We start from the raw sequence: 20,116 nt of genomic DNA, 5'->3' as shown, positions 1-20,116 counted from the left end.
TATATATATATTTATTTTTTTTTCATGTTTTATTGATGAGTGGACTTTTGGAACAAACTTGCAATTATTTGCATATTAATAAACACTAAAAAAGGAAGGAGGGGACTAAACAAACACACAAACACCTTTGTGAATAATCTAAACTGGTAGAGAATTCATTTTCTTCTACCCAACTCTAAACACTACCCCTTCTCCTACAGCAGCTGGAAACAAAGTAAAGCACCAAAGCAGACCTTAAAAGGAAACATTGAGTGAAAAAATATCATTGTTGCAATCAGAGAACGTTTCTCTTCATCTCTTTTCAGCTCCCTGTGGTCTATGCCTCCTATTCTCCCAGTCCTCTCATTTTCCCAGTGCACTGCAGCTCCTCCTTCCACCTCTCATCAGTTGCCCCTCCCTCTTCCTCTCTTTTCTCTGCTAGGTGCAGCATGTATGTGAGCGTGTGTGAGCCAGCAGAGCCGCCTGTGTGTTTACATGTCAGCCTATCAGTGCTGCCGGATTTAGCGCATCTGGAGAGGACGAAGGCATTTCTCAAATGCCCCTTAGACGAGGGATTCTCATCTCTGCGTATGCCATCCTTACCCATCTTAATCTAGCCCGTCCTGAATCCGTGCAGCCCCGACTCCATGCTTTTGGAGGCATTTTGAATTTCCTTGGCAACATGGAGCTGCCTGAATTAGAATTCTCTGCATGACAGTCCTGGTAAGTACTCTGTCTCTATGGTGGGCTTTGAGCACTGAGTCACTGGATCAGATTTATTATGGTGCAGTGGTGGGGCCATGGGATCGGCAAGAGGTAAATTATTGTGAGGAAGAAAAAAAAAACTGAGTACCCTAAGCAAATGGAGGGGATGTAAAGGAGACTTATGCTCAGATGAAAGCTCTTGGTCTTATTTGTGCTTTGTCATCCAGAGAGGCTTTATCTAGCTCCTCTGCCCTAAAATCTTAAAATTGTGAAGGGACCATATATAAATGATATGTGCATGTCATTAAAATATACATTACATTGGTTAGATACTTTTTGTTGTGTTTACACAAATGCATGTGCTCTGTAGTTATGTTGTGTCTTTGCATCTGTACAAAATGGTCTTGGTGCCTCCTTTTTATGCCACACATAAAGGTGCAAATGAGAGCAAAAGTGTCCTTTTTATGCCTCCCACCCCTAGTGTTTCTTTTTTTTTTTTTTGCCAGGGTGGTTTGCTGTTGCTTCCTAATCTGCTCATTAACATTCATGTTTCTTTTTCAAAATGGTAATAAACTCATCAGTACTGACACATATTCTCATAAAGCGCTTGCTGCTGGCCATTTCCTGTGGCAAAAAGGGATGCTGTTGCAGGTGTTTGATTTGCCACAGGTTAGACAGATGGATGGCAGTAGTGTTGATGGCGAGGGTGGGCATGGGGGGATGGGTTGTGGTGGTAGGGTGACTTTGTTTGATTATTTATGGAGGCCAAATGAACAATATATCATAGCTCTATTTTTTTATTGCTTCTTTATAATCATGGCTGATGCACTCCAGCAGGCAAACGGCAATAAAGGGACTGTTTCTCCCTCTTTTTTTAGCAGTGCAGCAACATCCACTGCAAGCAAAAGACCCCCCAACAGTCTCTGAGGGAAAAGGGACTGTTGTTTGAATCCAGATTTTATGAACTATGCAGAAGCATTTAATTGGGACCCACTTGTCAGGTTATGATGGCTGACTGGATTCTCTTTCCTGAGTTATTATTCATGCACATCATTGTGTCAGAGCATCCACAGATTCAGATTAATCAAGCAAAATTCTGTGACCTGAAGTTGGAATCCATGTTTATGACTTTGAATTTTCAAATGACAGTTATTGAAACGGTCACTGTTGCTGGGTAAACGGTTTCTTGAAACTCTTGAATCATTCTTTGCTTGTTAGTCAAAATCAAATCTGTTTCTGGCTTGTAGGTCTTTGTATTCTACTGTCTATATACAATTGCAAGGCTTATGTGAGAGAAAAATCTTTTGCTCTTTCCCATAAAATATTTGAATTGAAGACTTTAAAAATGTGTACCATATTACCATTTAATATAACTTGTCAGATAAAGATCAAGCAATTATTTTGACAGGATCTTCTCCTGCGCTGTGAAATTTCATTTTATGGTCATTCACCTTAGACATTAGCTGCTGGAGGGCTGGGGTTTGGGCAATTTCCAGATTAATTTGGTCTGCTTAATTTTGTCTGGCTCAACAAAAAAAAGTGCAAAATCTGGATAATGTTTGAGCTGGTATTTTCTAAGACAGCAGAGCAAACAGAAACTGCAGCAGCTAGAAGGATCTCTGGAGTCCTGGAAACATCAGCTGTTAATTTGGGGCCACCTTTGCTTGTCAGCTTTGCTAGTCAAATACACTTGATTAATAGCAGCAGGGACAAACAGCAAAAAGGTAAACCATACATACTAGCTCAGAAGCTAAAAAATATAACACAAGAACAATAAAATCTGTCCACTCCATTTCAGTAGAATAAAGCAGAGTACAAATAAAGAAAATGTATTTAAGTCATCCTTGTTTTGTTGAATTTATTCATTATTCTTTTCTCTCAAAACATATTGCTGCTTCAGTTTTACTGAAGGGATTAATAAAACAGAACAAAAAACATGCATTGAGTGTAGTCAGTCAATCAATCAATCAAATTTTATTTGATTGATAAAATCAATCAAATTTTTCAGCAGCAAGGCATTTCAGCAGCAAGGCATTTCAAAGTGCTTTACATAATTAAAAACAGAGTCATGCAACATTGAATAAACAGTAAAAAAGAGAAAGAGATAAAAAAAAAATACTATTACAAACAATAAAAATACCCACTAAAACAAAATGCTGATGTAATTTGGAGTCAAGTGTGCTCCAAATTTGGGCAAGTCTCCCTCTTATCTGCACAAAACATAAATGTTCAACTGTTGAGTTGCGTAGACTTTGGCTGGGTATCAGTTCTGCATATTAGAGTTGTGACCATTTTGATCTGCTGAACTTCAGATCTGTATGAACTACTATGCTAGCTAGTACTAGCTGATGTCACAACTTGAACAGGCCATGAAAATGTTGAGTTATACTCTAAAAAGTTTTTATATTTTCTTTAGAAAATGCTTCTTTGTGACAGTTTAATGGGACATATATTCTACAGAACATTTACCATAAACATTCCAGCAACTATTTCTGATGTTCACATTAGACGATCAAAATTAGTTTAGTGACAAAAAGCAAATGTTATCATTGGCACATTTTGGTTCTAATACGACAGAAATACACTCCAGTAATTTGAAGAGGGTGATTAGTCAGATATACTGTAAAAAGGGGCCACACAGAAAACTACCAAGAAATGCAACCAGAATTTAAAGAAGACAAGTCAGTTTGTTTATGGATTACAAACATCGGAGAAAATATGCGTTATTTTTTTATGTAAAGTTCTTGACTTCTTTTGAATCCAAAACAATCGTTAAATCAATCTACATGTTATTTGTTTATAAAACCTAGCAGATATTGAAAAACAAATTATGAAATAAAAATATTAATGGCCTTCACTATGATAGCTCAGTGATAAATAAATCCACTACTTATTCTTTTTCACTTTTGTACATAGGAAACATGGTGTAGGCTGATTTTGTTTTAAACTGAATGATTGCAAGCCTTTAAGCCAACCCATGTAATCTTGAAAGCACTAAGAAGTTTTCTTAACTTTCTGGAAATTATTAATAAACCAATTGAGTCTTAAAAATATAATTCGACAAACTGCTGTTCACATAACAAAATAGCATATATAATTGACATTTCTGCATAGATGTGTTAGGGGGTTTCTCCAGTAAGCATAATGCTGTATTATTCTATTTTTTTCCTGTGACCTTTTTAAAGCACTAATCTTTTCTAGCTTTATTTGCATTGAATCGTTTTTCCACACCACTTGACTCTGGCAATATTTGCCTTGAAAAGCTCAGTCAGTTCTCTATGTATATATTATACACTATAATAGATATCAGAATTGGTTAAAGGACCAGCACAAATCATCACTGCAGCATGTCAAAAAAGAGTATGGATATAATAGTAGACAAAAACAGAATAAGAATTGTGGTGCCATCAAATTATTAAATATGAGTCAAATGGAGAATTTGATCTCTATCCCTTATACTTATTTAACTTTTACCTTAAATTTTAACTTGACTTAAAAGACTGGACATCATTGAAATAGTTTGAAATCATTTGAACTGAATTTGGATCAATTTGGACTCTAAAAATTTTGTTGACTTGTAAAATGTCCAGAAATTATGTAACTTAAATAATATGGCATTTTATAAATATGAAAAAAAAAAAAACAAAAAAAAACAACTAAATTGAATGTGCTTAATTACTTCTAAAATGTCGTGACTTTGGATAAAACTAAAATTTGAATTAAATTGTTCTAAATTGGATCTGATTAGGACTATGTGATTAGATTTGAGTGAAATAATTTGAATCAACTTGAGCTGTATTTGGACGAATTTGGATTCTGGACAACTGACCAACAACTGGACTATTTTGATAATATTTATTGTAATCTGAAGCTAAACAAATTAAGAAACTTAATTTGACAATGCAATCAACTTGTACAATAAATTTTGGGTAGATACTTCAAGCAAATGAAAACCAAAAGTCAGTTTCAGTTTTGTCAGAAGCTTTGCTAATGTATATAGTTAAGTTGCACTGCACAGATTAAGAGAAATATAAGCTCCATTACTTTCAATCTACTACTCTGAAAGCTTACAGAAAATAAAATGCTTTTAACAGAAATATTGATGCATGATGCATGTAAGTAAGTTGTAAGTAACAAGCAGAAAATAATCGGTGCCTGGCAAAATTGTACTTTAACCAAAATTTGAGACCGATTTATCCCATTACCTTAAAAATTAGGAAAACTATTGAAGGAGATTTCAGAACAAACTTGAATGCAAGCTTAAATTGAAACTATAAGCATTGTTGGTCTATAGCCATTCGTAATAACACTTGCCAACTTTTTGTTGTTTAATTTTAGGCTGTATTATCTTGACATTTATAAATAACCCATTTCCAACATGGAATCCATTAAAAGGCTGTATCAGATGTGTGTTCATTGTAGTTGTAACTAATGGCTTTAGTTTTAGAGAATTGTAAAAATCAATGCAGGTGCTAATATGTTGACACCCTTCAATTCTTGTAACAGAGTTTTAGTTGATTGCATTAATTTGTATGTACTCAAATTATTAACACAGCATTAGTTATTATAGTTACAAAAACACAAGAGATTGGAAATATTATATTTTTAGTTTTTTACATGGCTAACTGTTACTGACATGACTGGTAGGTATGCAGCAGGATGTGCCTTCACGTTTTATTGATGATCTGTCAGATAATCAGATAATCCATCCATCCTAGACAGACAGCCAGTCTATGAGAAAGCTGCAAAGAAACGCACATGCAGTTATTCACTCATACGTAAGAGCAATTTAGACAGACCAAAGGACCTATCAGTCAGGTTTTTGAACTGTGAGAGAATAGAGTACCAGAAGGGAACCGACATGTGAGGGGAAAACATCCATTTTCTATGCAGAAAGAGCCCAGGACCTCCATTCTGCAAGGGAACAGTGCTATGTGTGTATGCAATGAATATCAACATATACAGAGCACTTTGGTATTTGCTTGCAAAAGAAAATAAAATAAAAATAAACAAAAACTAAGCAGAGAGAACATATTCAAGGAACATCTGAAGGTATGCTACAGAGTCTGGTGGCGTATAGCAATACATTATTGAGAGTGAATTGTGAGGTGGAGTCTTTGTGGATCAGGTTTGCAACCAATAGATGGAATCAGATCCAATCCCACTGGTGTCCAGGGAGTTTGAAGCCATATTGAACAGATCAGACTGTAGGTTGTGGTTTTTATGGCAATTTTAAGCATTTTCTGTTCAGCTGTGTTGGAAAGGAAAGAATTGATAAGAAGTGTTTTCATGATGTGGGGGTTGGGGTGGCAAGATTGACTTGGAAAGATGCAGGCTTTCAGAGAAGAATATACTGTTGTAATAAGATGAGCAATGCTACTCACTTTACCAGTCAGTGTTCACAATGGAATGTCTGGTCTGAATATGTAATCAATTTAATACACTACTTATTTAATAAAGTTGTTACTTTATCCCAGATAAGCCAAATAGATAAACGTAGGCTTTACTTTCATTCTGACATATGTAACTGCTATATACAATTCTCACTATAAATTTGGAATCAGATCTAAGTTAACTAAATGCAACAGTATGAGAATCGACACCAGTGGTGGAGAAAATACTCCAAAAATGTACTCAAGTAAAAGTAAAACTACCACATTAACATTTGTACTTAAGTAAAAGTAAAAAAGTACTGGCTTTTAAAAATACTTAAGTGTTAAAAGTAAAAGTACTTGCTGAATGCATTACCTAATCCCTAATACAATATCATTAAATGAACCGATCGTATTTAATTTTAATACACTAGAAATGTGCCATTTTAGTGAACAATGTCACAGATAAAGCATGTTTTTATTATGTTTACTCTGTAACATAGTTTAGACTTAGATATGTGATTCTATGCATCATAATTTCAGGGATGGAAACATCTCGTCTCCTGTCCTGACATAGCATGAACTTCACTTTTTTTGCCACTAGTGGCTTTTATTTTGAAAGAAATCCAACAGAAAGGGGATGGAAAGAAGGTGGGTGGGGGAGGACATGCAACCCAGGAGCCATGTAGCAGTTGTAGTCAAGTCCAGCACCCCGCACTACGTGAAACAAAAAAATAAGTTTTACCTATCAAAATTGCTTCTCAAATTGATCTGAAAGATCCACATTCCCATAAAACACCTAGATATTAAATACTTCGAGCTGAAATAAATTTAATCAGTAAAGATCCGTCCAGAAGAATCGGATCGTTCCTGAATGTCATATCAATGCAAACTTTGGTCACAGTGTTGTCCCCTATTTGCGACACATCAGTCAACACCTCCGTACAATAATTCAGTGCATGAGTGACAACTTTTTTTCATCGCTGATGCAACATGTCTCTGTACAGCTAGCTTTGCTAGCATCACGTCCACATAGCTTACCTTTCTTTAAGCTTTCCTTCGAAGTGACGCTAAAAGTTGGACGAAGTCCCCACCGTATGTGAAAGCGAAGCGCTGCTTATTTTACATGTCGATTTATGCAGCGCTATTATATTACTGACGATTAGACAGACATCTTCTCCCGCTCAGAGGAAACCACTGCGCATGTCTGGAGCTCCGCGTGCGAGTAAAGGTGGAGACGATGGGTGACAACAGACAGTAAGTCACTTATTGCTTGGATTTTACGGCGCCACCTTAAGACCCTGAACTTCACATTTTAACAGAAAAAAAAGCGCAACACGACTTGGATGTAACGAGTAACGCGACAGTTTTGTAGAAATGTTGTGAAGTAGAAAGTACAGATACTTACTGTAAAATGTAGTGGAGTAAAAGTAGAAAGTATCCATTATTAAATCTACTTAAGTAAAGTACAGATACACGAAAATTGTACTTAAGTACAGTAACGAAGTAGTTGTACTTCGTTACTTCCCACCACTGATCGACACATCATAAATTGCTGGAGTTTGAGCAGCAACACTTTGGGGAAAATAAAATATGAAATAGAAAACACTGAGAAGAATCCATTTGGTCAGTGTGGCTGCATTTTTATATTTAGTTCTAATTATAGGCCATTTTATTTACATTCATAATCAGGGCACTTCTGCACATAACAGTTCATTTGTGATGGCCCAGAAATAAGAAATGGGTGAACCAGCCAGAAAACATCTGGGATGTTGCTATTAAAACATTTTCCGTAACAAGATCTGTCTTGGATACATATGAAGCTCCATAATGGGCAACTTCAAAGGAAATGAAGGAGCAAGATTGTGATAAATCCTCCCAGACTATGAGTGTTTATGCAATGTCTGCTGGATGGAGAGGTGACAGTCGAAGACAGATCTGTCACAGGATACTCAAATATGTGTTCTACAAATGTATTCAGAAGGTCATAGTCCTGCTGCTCTGCCGTATCCTCATTTAATTTTAATAACAGCTTCACACAAAATATGAGACAGAGGCTATAGTAGTGGGACGGAGGACTCAGGCTGGCTCATTCTTGAATGCTTAGGTGGTTTTAAAGTCAGCCCCGCAAAATTTACAATTATGGAAACTGGAAGGTATAATTTTGCATGGATTTTGTATTTTTATTAATCTTTTTTAAATATGATTTTTTTTTATTTTGAACATGATAGAAATATAAAAATCACCCACATGAACAAGGAATGTGATAGACACATATTTTGTTTTAACCTGGGGTGGTTCCTACAATCCTTATTTCTTTGTTGAATGTTTGTATGTTGGGTTCCTGATTCTCTGACTACTATTCTTATGACAGTTTTTTTTCTTTTGAGGCACAAATTTTAAAATTCTATGAAGAAGTAAAGTAAAACTGGCTCTATACCACAGAAAGAACACAAATAATTAAACCTATTTCTTTTTATTTTTTGTCTGGTTTATTATGTGTAGTGAGATAAATAATTAGGACTGAATGTGCTTGCTGTGAGCATTACTGCCATTCATTATTGAACCAAAAAACAGATCTGGATGTCACAGATGCATGCAGTGTACAAGGGTACAAGAAGGATCTTGTATCTGGTGTTCCATCAGGGATCTGACTGACTGTGTTCATTTTAAACCAGAGAATATGCAGAAGCATGCAAATACCAGGGTTTCAAGTTTAAAAATGAAGTGCAACTCTGACAAGTTTTATTTCTAAAAAAAGATTATGAAAGAAAGCCTTGCTGGTATTTCTGTGAATTTGCATTTGGTGTGCATGCCTTGTCCAATCCCGACAGCTTTCACCGACTCTTCAACTAAAAGTTGTAGGCAGCAATTCCCAGCTCAGGAATTGCTGCCTACAACAATGCCTACAACAATGCCGTATAGATTCACAGATTTTCAACACACTGTACACTCTCTAGTCAGTACGAAACAGAGCAGATTATATAAGTTTTTTTATATATATAATTACCTGTATAGATAGTATACCCAGGTAAAGGGACAGTAAATTTTATATAATTTAGACAACATCATTCATCCGTCACTATGCTTGGCCACATTGCATGAAGTGTTCAATATTTTAGAATAAGACTTTGGTAACAGCAAAGGCTACTTCTTTTTGCCATGTAATTTATTAAAGTCCTAAACTTTCAGTGACTCTATTCAATCCAACTGTATTTTTTGTGTTTACAATGCTTTTTCAAAAATTGGCAATCGTCAAAATAGCCTAAAATTAATAGTACTCTTTCACAAATTTCACCTTCTAGTCGATCTCTCCCCTGTTCAAATTACAGTCATATGAAAAAGTTTGGGCACCCCTATTAATCTTAATCATTTTTATCTCTAAATATTTGGGTGTCTGCAACAGCTATTTAAGTTTGATAAATCTAATAACTGATGGACACAGTAATATTTCAGTATTGAAATTAAGTTTATTGTACCAACAGAAAATATGCAATTGCATCAAAACAAGCTTTGACAGGTGCAAAAATTTGGGTACCCTAATTTTATTGATGTGAATACTCCTAACTACTTTTCACTGACGTACCGAAGCACAAAATTGATTTGGTAACCTCATTAAGCTTTGAACTTCATAGCCAGGTGTAGCCAATCATGAGAAAAGGTATTTAATGTGGCCAAATGCAAGTTGTTCTCCTACTTGAATTTCCTCTGAAGAGTGGCAACATGGGCACTTCAAGACAGCTCTCAAATGATCTCAAAACAAAGATTGTTCAACATAGTTGTTTAGGGGAAGGATACAAAAAGTTGTCTCAGAGATTTAATCTGTCAGTTGGTGGAGGTTCCATCATACTTTGGGGCTGTGTGGCCAGTGCCGGGACTAGGAATCTTGTTAAAGTTGAGGGTCGCATGGATTCCACTCAACATCAACAGATTCTTGAGAATAATGTTCAAGAATCAGTTACAAAGTTGAAGTTACGCCAGGGATGGATATTTCAGCAAGACAATGATCCAAAACACCGCTCCAAATCTACTCAGGCATTCATGCAGAGGAACAATTACAATGTTTTGGAATGGCCATCCCTGTCCCCAGACCTGAATATCATTGAACATCTGTGGGATGATTTGAAGCGGGCTGTCCATGCTCGGCGACCATCAAACTTAACTGAACTGGAATTGTTTTGTAAAGAGGAATGGTCAAAAATACCTTCATCCAGGATCCAGGAACTCATTAAAAGCTACAGGAAGTGACTAGCAGGGGTGGCCAAGTCCAGTCCTCGAGAGCCACCATCCTGCAAGTTTCAGATGCATCCCTGCTTCAACACACCTGAATCAAATGACTGGCTCGTTATCAGGCCTCTGTAGAGCTGATCCCGGTCTGTTGGAGTAAGGATACTTCTAAAACTTGCAGGATGGTGGCTCTCGAGGACTGGACTTGGCCACCCCTGGACTAGAGGCTGTTATTTTTGCAAAAGGAGAATCTACTAAATATTAATGTCACTTTTCTGTTGAAGTGCCCATACTTTTGCACCTGTTAAATTTTGTGTTAATGCGTAGGCTACTGCACATTTCTTTTTAGTCCTATAAACCTCATTTCAATACTGAAATATTACTGTGTCCATAAGTTATTGGTTGTATCAAACTGAAATAGCTGTTGCAAACATCCAAATATTTAGAGATAAAAATAAATAAGATTAATAGGGGTGCCCAAACTTTTTCATATGACTGTAAATATTATAATTGGAAATATAAAAACAAATGGAATTTGGTCTTAATCAACATTGTGGTCCTCATGCTGTGACACAGTATATGGAGACACATGCAAATATTTTATTTGAGATGGTTATGCATTTTTGGCGTCCTTGAGTGAAAATCCACTGGTTGACTAGATTGTTAAAACTATAAAACATGTTTTAGTTTACTCACTAGAAATTGAAATGCTAAGATCAAAGTCTTAGCATCTCAAAATATTAATCTACACATATTCATATGAATCAAACATACTAATCTAAATACTGCATCTAATATTTTAGTAATTGAGAGCAGTTCACATTTTAGCACAAATGTGAGGGTTAGAGAGAATTAGGTAGGTCTCATACAGCTCAACAGCATATGGAGTAAACATTTGAGAGTGTTGCATTCTTTACTGTTTTGTTATGGGAACCTGCTCTTTACCCTTCAACAAAGCACTGATCTGCAGTAGTTGTGTTGTTGGAGGCCTTACAGAATGTGTCTTGCCCACAAAAAAGCACTGGGTATCAAATTAACTAAACCTTTCCCGTATTTTGTGTTCAAACCTTTAATCTTAACTAGTCAGATGTATGTTATTTTTTGTATTACATTATAATTGTAATGGATAAAACCACAGTTTGAAATTTGAATAAGAATTTGGAGATTCAGTAAGTATTACAATATTCTTGCAAATAGAAGCCAAGTCACTGAGCCTTCATTGTGTTAGCCTTTTTATACAAATTCCAGCAGATACTGAAGCATTAGTATTCACACTGAGCTGTAGCTTGTCAGGTGACAGTAAAGATGAATGGTCTTTAAGATGAGATGGGGCAGAGAGTAAGCATAGCTGTTCTTCTTCTATGCCTAAACTTTACTAGCTATAGATGGTGTTACAGAGAAAAATAAATGTACATTTTCTACACACATTTCACAGCAGCTTAAACTCAGACTGAGAGAAAATGATAAATTAGGGCTGACGAAAATGGGTAGAGTAGCCAAAAAGTGACTCTCTTCAGTATTTTTACTCAAGTAGAAGTAAAAAGTTATAATAAAAAATATGTTCAAGTAAAACTAAAAAAGTATTTGGTAAAAATGCTACTTCAGTACCCAGTTCTTGAGTACCACTGTTTGTTCTGATTTAATTAAGTTGAAAAATTGTAATTTCAAAAAAAATGTAACATTGCATGCATATTCCAATACTTTTACTGATAAAATAACAATATCAAATTTGAAAAGAAGAAACACACATTTCCTAATTTCAATTTTCCCCAACATAAAGCTTTTGAAACCAATACTTACAGTAGGTAAATTAAGCTTGTTAGAACAGTGCATAGTACAACCTGTGGCAACACCATTTCCTGTATATTCAGTTGACCTCCAAATGGCACAGCAGCCTAGAAAATAACAGAATGACAAAGCTTAGTGAAGTGATAAACACACCAGAAGTCTCACCTTTGCACAAATTGTGTGTTTCTGTGTCTGATGCCTTTTTGGTTATAACATACTTTTATGTCATTCAGTGTAGGAACTCGAGGAGAGTAAAATAGCCAGAAACTGTACTCAAGAGTAGCATTGCTTCAGTATATGTGACGTACTGATCATAAGTCATAAAATATTGCATACTTTTGTATGTACCATTATCAGAATGCATAATTTTTCAAACTTAAAACATGCAGGGGGACCCATCGCGTGCAGCAATGCTGTACACACCAAAAATCAAAAGACAACATGATTAAATTTATGATTATAGACATAGACTCTAGGCTTAGACTGTACCATAGAGCCCTAAAGACATTAATGGGAAAAGACAAAATCTGTTGATAAATGACAAAGAATTCAGTAGCATCATGATTAGTTTGCAGTTATTATTCATAAACCATTTCCTTCTTCCAGCGTAAAAGGTCCAATAAACCTGCCACTTAATTCCCAATGTAAATATTCTAATAAGTTTTTCAATATTATGCCACACAGCAAAGGTATTTAATAACAGCTGAAAGGGACAAATGCACTGATGCATAAAGCTCATTTGTCTGTATAATGCTTGAGACATTCATTGACCCATGAAGTGCACATCTTACTCTTAGTTTCACCTGCATGAAACTGTGCAGCCTGTTGGGGCATCAAGAGACAGACGTAGGCAGAGACGGGTCTTTGGAGAGACAGGGTGAGAGGTCCCCTGACATAACACAATAGTCACACAGGGCCAGTGTAGAAAAGGCCTGTCCATTCAAATGTTCACAAAAATAATGCAGTTAAAAATGAATGGGGTGAGTCAGAGAAGGGAAAAATAGGTGACAAGGTAGACCGAGGTAAATATTTTCTCTAACAAAGACTATTTCAAACATTTTTTAGGCCTAGCCAACACACAGAAAACTGTTGCTAGGAGCAGCAAGAAGTCTTCTTGATTAAAAACATGCAAGTCAACTTAAATTTAAAAATAAAAACGTGAATAATTGGAGAGTTCCAATGTGCTAAGTGGTTAGAAGTCATTGAAACAGGGTTTATGTCAAGTTATATCTAATAAGTGTAAAAACAAAAGACACAAATGATTCTACACCATCATTTAAAGCAAAGATTACACCAAAATGGGAAAACTGCCTGTAAAAACACACCTTTGTTTTCCCCATAGGATTTAAAATGAAAGTAGTAGCCAGGAGCCGTCAAAGAAATGGTATCTATTATAGGTCATCAGCATGTGTGATCGACTCTTTGAAAGTGGGTGTCTAATTCTTTTTAACTGGAAATCAAAGAAGTCTTAGCATCTGGGAAAACTGTCTTACCTACTGACACTAGGGGGAGAAATGAGAAAAATACCCAAAATGTTCCATTTCAGACTCCATAAACCTCAATGATCATGTTAAATGTCAGCTAAATTAAGCTGGATGTGGTTGACCCTACAACAAAGTGCCATATTTGGAGAAAACAAAAACAGCTGATGTCAAGCATGATGGGGTGATGATTTGGGCTGTTTTTTTACAACACTTAAACCATGCAGTCATTCACAAAACATGAATGTATCACATTATGCTAAAGTTTTGCTGGATCAATTGTAAACCCATCTGCCTCAGAGCTAAAGCATGGCTGAAAATGGGTCAAAAAGAAACAGGACAAGGATCCCAAACACACCAGCAAATCAACAACAGAGAAAGGCTAAAAAAAGGAAAACAAAAAGATGTTGGAGAGGAACAGTGAAAGTCCAGACTTATTAGGGTTTGAAATACTGAGGGGACCTTGAGAAAGCTGTGCCGGTTTGAATGTCTGTGAACCTCAATGAGTTGACCCAATGCTATAAGGAAGAGCAGGGCAAAAATTGCCCTGCTCTTCCTTATAGCATTCTAATATATGAATTTATATTAGACCATGCTCATACTATGAGCATGGTCTAATATAAATTCATCTGTGAGGAGTCCTGCAAAGGAATATTTATGCGAGCATGAATCCCAGATATAGCAGATTTTCAGTTTTAGTTTGAAACGATAAACCTCACTTGCCTAATGTTATGCATTTGTTTTGTTATAAAAGCTGGCATTCTTGCTTTGTTCAACATAAAAACAAATGAAAAAAACAACTAAAGTCTACAGAACAAAAACAGAACCAAACTCAGTAACCAAACTAAGTCCTCAGCACAGGTTGGCATTCAAAACAAAAGCTCCTCCACCTGGATGGGATAATGCCATTTCTAGTCTTAGTATTTGTCCTGTTTTTTAGAAACAAGTGAAAAACATTAAAAAAAAAAGATAAATACAAGAGCAACAAAGACATGAGAAATTATCCCTTGTTCAATTATCCTACTTCAAGAAGGATTTACTCTGGTCATCAATGTTACAGTCTGTTAATCTAAAATAATAATTTAACCTGAAAAAGATATGATTTTCTTGTTTTAATAATCTCCTTGTTAATTCTCATATTCTTATTCCAACAGCTGTTTATATGATGAGTTCCAGTTCTGTACAGGCCCCATTGTTGCATTCATTGCACTTTATTAGTTTCCTTGTTTCCATCTGAAATCTATGGTCTTTGAGAGCCTTAATTTTCCTCCACCAATTATAGAAAAATGCACTGAAAAATTCCTGTTGCACCGGGGATCTTTTTGGCGGTGAATGGTGTTGGAACTATTGTACTACAAATGTAAGTCTCTGTAACTGAAACATAGCTCTTTAGTCACCATGTATATTTTCTATATTTCAGCTTCTCCTTTTGAATATCTAATTTTCTATACCTTATACCAAACAAAACTTAAGCTTTTATTCCATCATTATGTATAAAAGCTCTAAATGCAGTGTTATTTAGATACATAACACTGCATCTAAATTGTTTAATAGATGGAAACAACAGTAACCAAATTTGTGATATTATTTTAATAATGCAACAACATCAGAATATTTACAATTTTGTATCATCATATGAAACTGTACTATGTGATAATGGGCTGCTTGTGTCTGCTTGTCCACAAGCAGACACAACGTGTCAGTGGGATTGATGGTAATTGTTTTCAGCATACTCAGAAGTCTGCAGTATAGCAGGATAGTTGCACAGTATGGCCAAGCCCTTGCATTGATTGTCTGATTCTATTACTTGTGAGGAACTTCACCCTAACTAAATTAAATCCAGGGGAAGGGAAAGTCATTGAACATTTGAAGTCATGTTGATGTAAAAAAAAAAAAAAAAAAAAAAAAAAAAAATACACATTTTCTGTTTTACTTATAAAAAGGTATTCAAGTGCAAGAAGTAAATTTGGGTTGTAATTAATATCTTATGTATTTTAGAGTCTCAACCTACCTAAAAATTCCTAAATCATAAAATATGATCTTATGGAATGGTGTTTTTTTAACCATAGAAAATCTTCCCTAAACTTCAAAATAACATTTGCATCAATAGAAAATATGACGGCATAAAACCCTGTAGACCTTGCAGAACAATACTTTATAAAAAAACTCCAATGCAACAGACTCCAGTCTTAGCATTTTCTCTAATAATATGCACATCTCCCTAGTCATAAAAATCTATTTAGTGAAATGAATTTTTTTCTTAAGGTTCAAAGCATATCAATATTCTGTATTTTTCTGTCTCCCCAGGTAAGCAGTAGGATGGTGTCTGGAGAGGCAGGAGGGCACAGCTACTTGGTGGCATGTTGGCAGCCCATCCTGATCCTGATGCTGGGCACCGTCCTTTCAGGCTCCACCACTGGCTGCCCTTCAAAATGTGACTGCAACGGCCAGGAGCGTTCAGTCGTCTGTCATCGAAGAAGGCTGGCAGCTCTTCCTGAGGGCATCCCCACTGAAACTAGACTGCTAGACCTCAGCAAAAACCGTCTGAAGACTCTAGGGCCTGAGGAGTTCATTAATTACCCTCAGCTAGAGGAGCTGCAACTGAACGAAAACACTATTTCATCCATTGAGCCGGGGGCTTTCAGTAACCTAATGAACCTTCGAACGCTAGGCTTGCGCAACAATGAGCTAAAGCTCATTCAGCTTGGAGTGTTCACGGGCCTGACCAATCTCACACAGTTGGATATAAGTGAGAATAAAATTGTTATTTTGCTCGACTACATGTTCCAAGAGCTGTACAACCTGAGGGCTTTGGAAGTTGGGGACAATGACCTAGTCTTTATATCGCCTCGATCATTTCATGGTCTGAGCAATCTTGAAAGCCTCAACATTGAAGGGTATAAACTGGGCTCAGTTCCCACTGATGCCCTTAGTCATGTACATAACTTGCTATCCCTTCGATTACGCTATCTGAACGCCACTGATATAAGAGACTTCTCCTTTAAAAGGCTGTATCGACTAAGAATACTGGAGATTTCTCATATGCCTGCCTTGAATACTATGGCTTCACAAAGCTTGTATGGACTTAACCTCACATCACTGTCTGTCACAAATTGCAATCTGTCTACCATCCCCTATGAAGCCATCAATCATCTCAGATATCTTCGATTTTTAAATCTATCTTTCAATCCAATTCATACTGTTGAAGGTAACCAGCTTTTCAGTCTTCAAAAACTCCAGGCATTTCATTTGGCTGGTGGACAATTGGTGGCCATTGAGCCTTACTCATTCCGTGGACTCAACCACCTCCGTATTCTTAACGTGTCAAGAAATAGCTTGAGCACCCTTGAGGAGTCCGTTTTTCACTCAGTGGGAAACCTGGAGACCCTGGCTTTGTATGAAAACCCTTTGGCTTGCGACTGCCGCCTGCTATGGGTCTTCCGCAGGAGGTGGAGGCTTAACTTCAACAAACAACAGCCCATTTGTGCTTCACCTAAGATTGTGCAAGGAAAAGAGTTCAAAGATTTCCCAGACGTACTGCCTCCAGACTACTTCATCTGTCAGAAATCAAAGATTGTGGATTATAAGGTTGTGGAAAGCCATGTTGATGAAGGAACTACTGTTCACTTCACGTGCATGGCAGAGGGTGATCCAGCTCCAGTGATAATGTGGCTATCCCCCAAGAAGGAGTACATTACTACAAAGACTATAGGGTCAAGGCTCTCAGTATCCAGCGAGGGTACACTGGAGGTACGCTACGCCCAAATTCAGGACAATGGCACCTACTTGTGCATTGCCAGTAATGCTGCTGGCAATGACACCAAAGCTGCTCACCTTTTTGTACACAGCTACTCCCCGAATTGGCCACATCAGCCAAATAAGTCATTTGCTTTTATTTCTAACCAGCCAAGTGATGAAGGTGCTAATGTGACCAGAACAACAGTTCCATTTCCATTTGATGTAAAGACACTTATTGTCGCAACCACAATGGGATTTATCTCATTTCTTGGAGTGGTCCTCTTTTGTCTTGTAATTTTATTCCTCTGGAGTAGAGGAAAAGACAGCACAAAGTCAACTATTGAAGTTGAATATGTGCCACGAAAAGAGGAAACAGAGGAGGCCAGTCCAACCGAGGCACCTGTACAATTCAACATGAAAATCATGTGAACTATTAAAGGAGGTCATGTAAGCTTACAAACTGCAGCCAGGATGCATACTGTTCTTGTCAAAAATATGTAATCAGTTTGTGAGCGATAGCACAGCAGCAAATGCATCTAGACAGTATACCTTTGACATTTTTTACTTCAGGGACTGAATCTTTAAAAATAAATGTTAAACAATTGTTCAGATTTCTGTACATGTATGTACTGTACAGTATGCTAACATGCACTCGATTACATGATTTCTGTGTGGAACCAAATAAGGGTTATATATGAAAAAAGCACAGTAACAGTATATGACAAGCAGGCTAATACAGATAAGCAGTTGATAATTATCTTAAGTAGTCTTTCTTTTGTGAAAAACAAAAATTATGTGGATAATGGATAATGGATTTTTTCTGTTGGCTATTTTTTTTTACCTTTGATAGTTGTTAAAAGCACACCTGTCACAAGCAGATGTTTTCTTGCCTGAAATACTGAGATAAAAATAATTTTCCTTTCCCCTCATTTAGTTATTTTTTTATTTTTCAGTCAAGAGAAAAGTATGACACAAGTACTTTCTTTTGAGTTTATTATATTTAACAAAACATACATTTACTTTTCAGAAATTGACCCAATCATTTCTAAGATAATTGTTAAAAAAAATAATAAATCGACAAAATAGTTATGGTTTTTGTGGCTAAATATAAAATTAAAACTTTGATTTTATTTGCTAATTACAGACAAAATATGTATTTAACACTGGCCTTTCTGATGTTTTTTTTTTTGTTCTTTTTTTGTTAAATCCTTAAATCATTTATTGAAAATTTTGAAGAGGGGGTAATCTGGCTAAGGTTAAATTTGAACGTGTGCATGTTACCAAACTGCATAGAAAAGCCCGTTTCTGCCAGCAAAGGAAGATTGTCATTAAATGTATTTAAATGTTGTGATATACATATTTTTTTCTGTACTTTATTCCTCTGTGTACATTACGCTATTGCATAATAGTAATGCTTTTGATAGCTGTGGGTTTTGAGCAAACTGCAATCCAAAGAGCAGATTAAATATACAGTAAACATGTTTTTGATGTACTTAACTGAAAGAGAGTGTTATTGATTTTAGAACATAACGTCGCCCTTGAAAATATTCTGAGCAAAAATCTCTAAAATACTTTACAACCTATTTGACTGTTTAGTAAGGTTAATCACTGTCCTAGAATCCAGAAGGCACAACGTCACTACATATTTACAAGTTAGTGACATTATTTATTTGTTGCCTTAAGAACCAATTTTCCAATTTTCTGCTAAGCAATACTCAACATTTCTATGTAAAATGGAGTTCCAGTTCTCAGAATTTTATGTTGTCCAATTTATTTCACAGTCAAGGTCTGCTCTGAAGATAATGTGTTCATTAACTTCTAAATACATGTTTAAAAGGGGTGGGTAAATTGAAATTCTATTAAAATAAAGGACATTTTACACAACAGGCTATTTATTTTATGCTAAATGGGAAAGAAGAAGATGATGCTGCAAGTATATTTCACACAGGTAATTTCATTTATAATAAGGTTTCAGTAAGAAAATATTTCACAATACCTTGATAGCATTTTCTGGTATTTCTATGTTGGTACATGTGACTGAGCTTGTAAATTTAGATTCATTTCAAATTTCTGAAGATACATATATATATATATATATATATATATATATATGTGTGTGTGTGTGTGTATACAGTCCTCCCCTCAAGAGATGTCTTTTGTTTTTGACTTATTACATTTACATTTCAGATTTTCAAACATCATTCTGAATGTACTCTGACAAAGATGGTCTGACTGCATCCAGAGATGCACTTATCCAGTAAGCACCAAACTGGGAATTACTTGCCAGTGTTTCACATCACTATGGAGGCTTTCTAGCACCTTTTCTTCCAGAATTGTTTCAATTCAGCCACATTGGAGGGTTTTTGAATATGTGTGTACCGTTTAAGGTCATACCATTGTAATTCAATGGGCTCTTTGCACGTGCGGCGCTGACGTCACATCTGTATGTGCGAAATGCAGCTTTCTTGCTTCTGTTTTGAGTTGCCATGACAGCTAGAAAACAAAGTCCTATTTCAGAAGCAAATAAAGCAATATAATGAACATCGTCGTCTTCCTTATATAATGGGCTTTTAAGTTTTAAAAGGGAAAGTAGTACCTTTTCCCATGGACTCACTTATCTATTCAGCCTGAACAAGCAAGTTTATGGGAAAAAGTCAGCAGACTAGATAGAGCCAGATCGCCGAGTAACTGATCTACCTGTACATACTGCTGTGAACACCACCTTATGTGAGCTCTTCACAAGAAACAAGCAACACGGAGACCTTAAGGAACACGGCCATATTTTTCTAAAAGCAACAACTTTGAACCTGAACAGGCAGCTGAACT

The 20,116-nt window shown here is 36.1% G+C and overlaps 1 protein-coding gene across 1 annotated transcript; it reads left to right on the top strand.

The window, feature by feature from the left end:
* Positions 1-403: 403 nt before the first annotated feature.
* Positions 404-19,174, top strand: LOC103129307 (leucine-rich repeat and immunoglobulin-like domain-containing nogo receptor-interacting protein 1-B). Its single transcript, XM_007540350.2, has 2 exons — positions 404-702; positions 15,860-19,174. Exons 1-2 carry the CDS (start codon positions 691-693, stop codon positions 17,717-17,719), a joined length of 1,872 nt encoding a protein of 623 aa, XP_007540412.1. The 5' UTR covers positions 404-690; the 3' UTR covers positions 17,720-19,174.
* The last annotated feature ends 942 nt before the right edge of the window (positions 19,175-20,116 follow it).

The sequence above is a fragment of the Poecilia formosa genome, unplaced genomic scaffold, assembly GCF_000485575.1.
Source record: "Poecilia formosa unplaced genomic scaffold, Poecilia_formosa-5.1.2 Scaffold534, whole genome shotgun sequence".
NCBI lineage: Eukaryota > Metazoa > Chordata > Actinopteri > Cyprinodontiformes > Poeciliidae > Poecilia > Poecilia formosa.
This window is presented reverse-complemented; position numbering and strand designations above follow the sequence as displayed.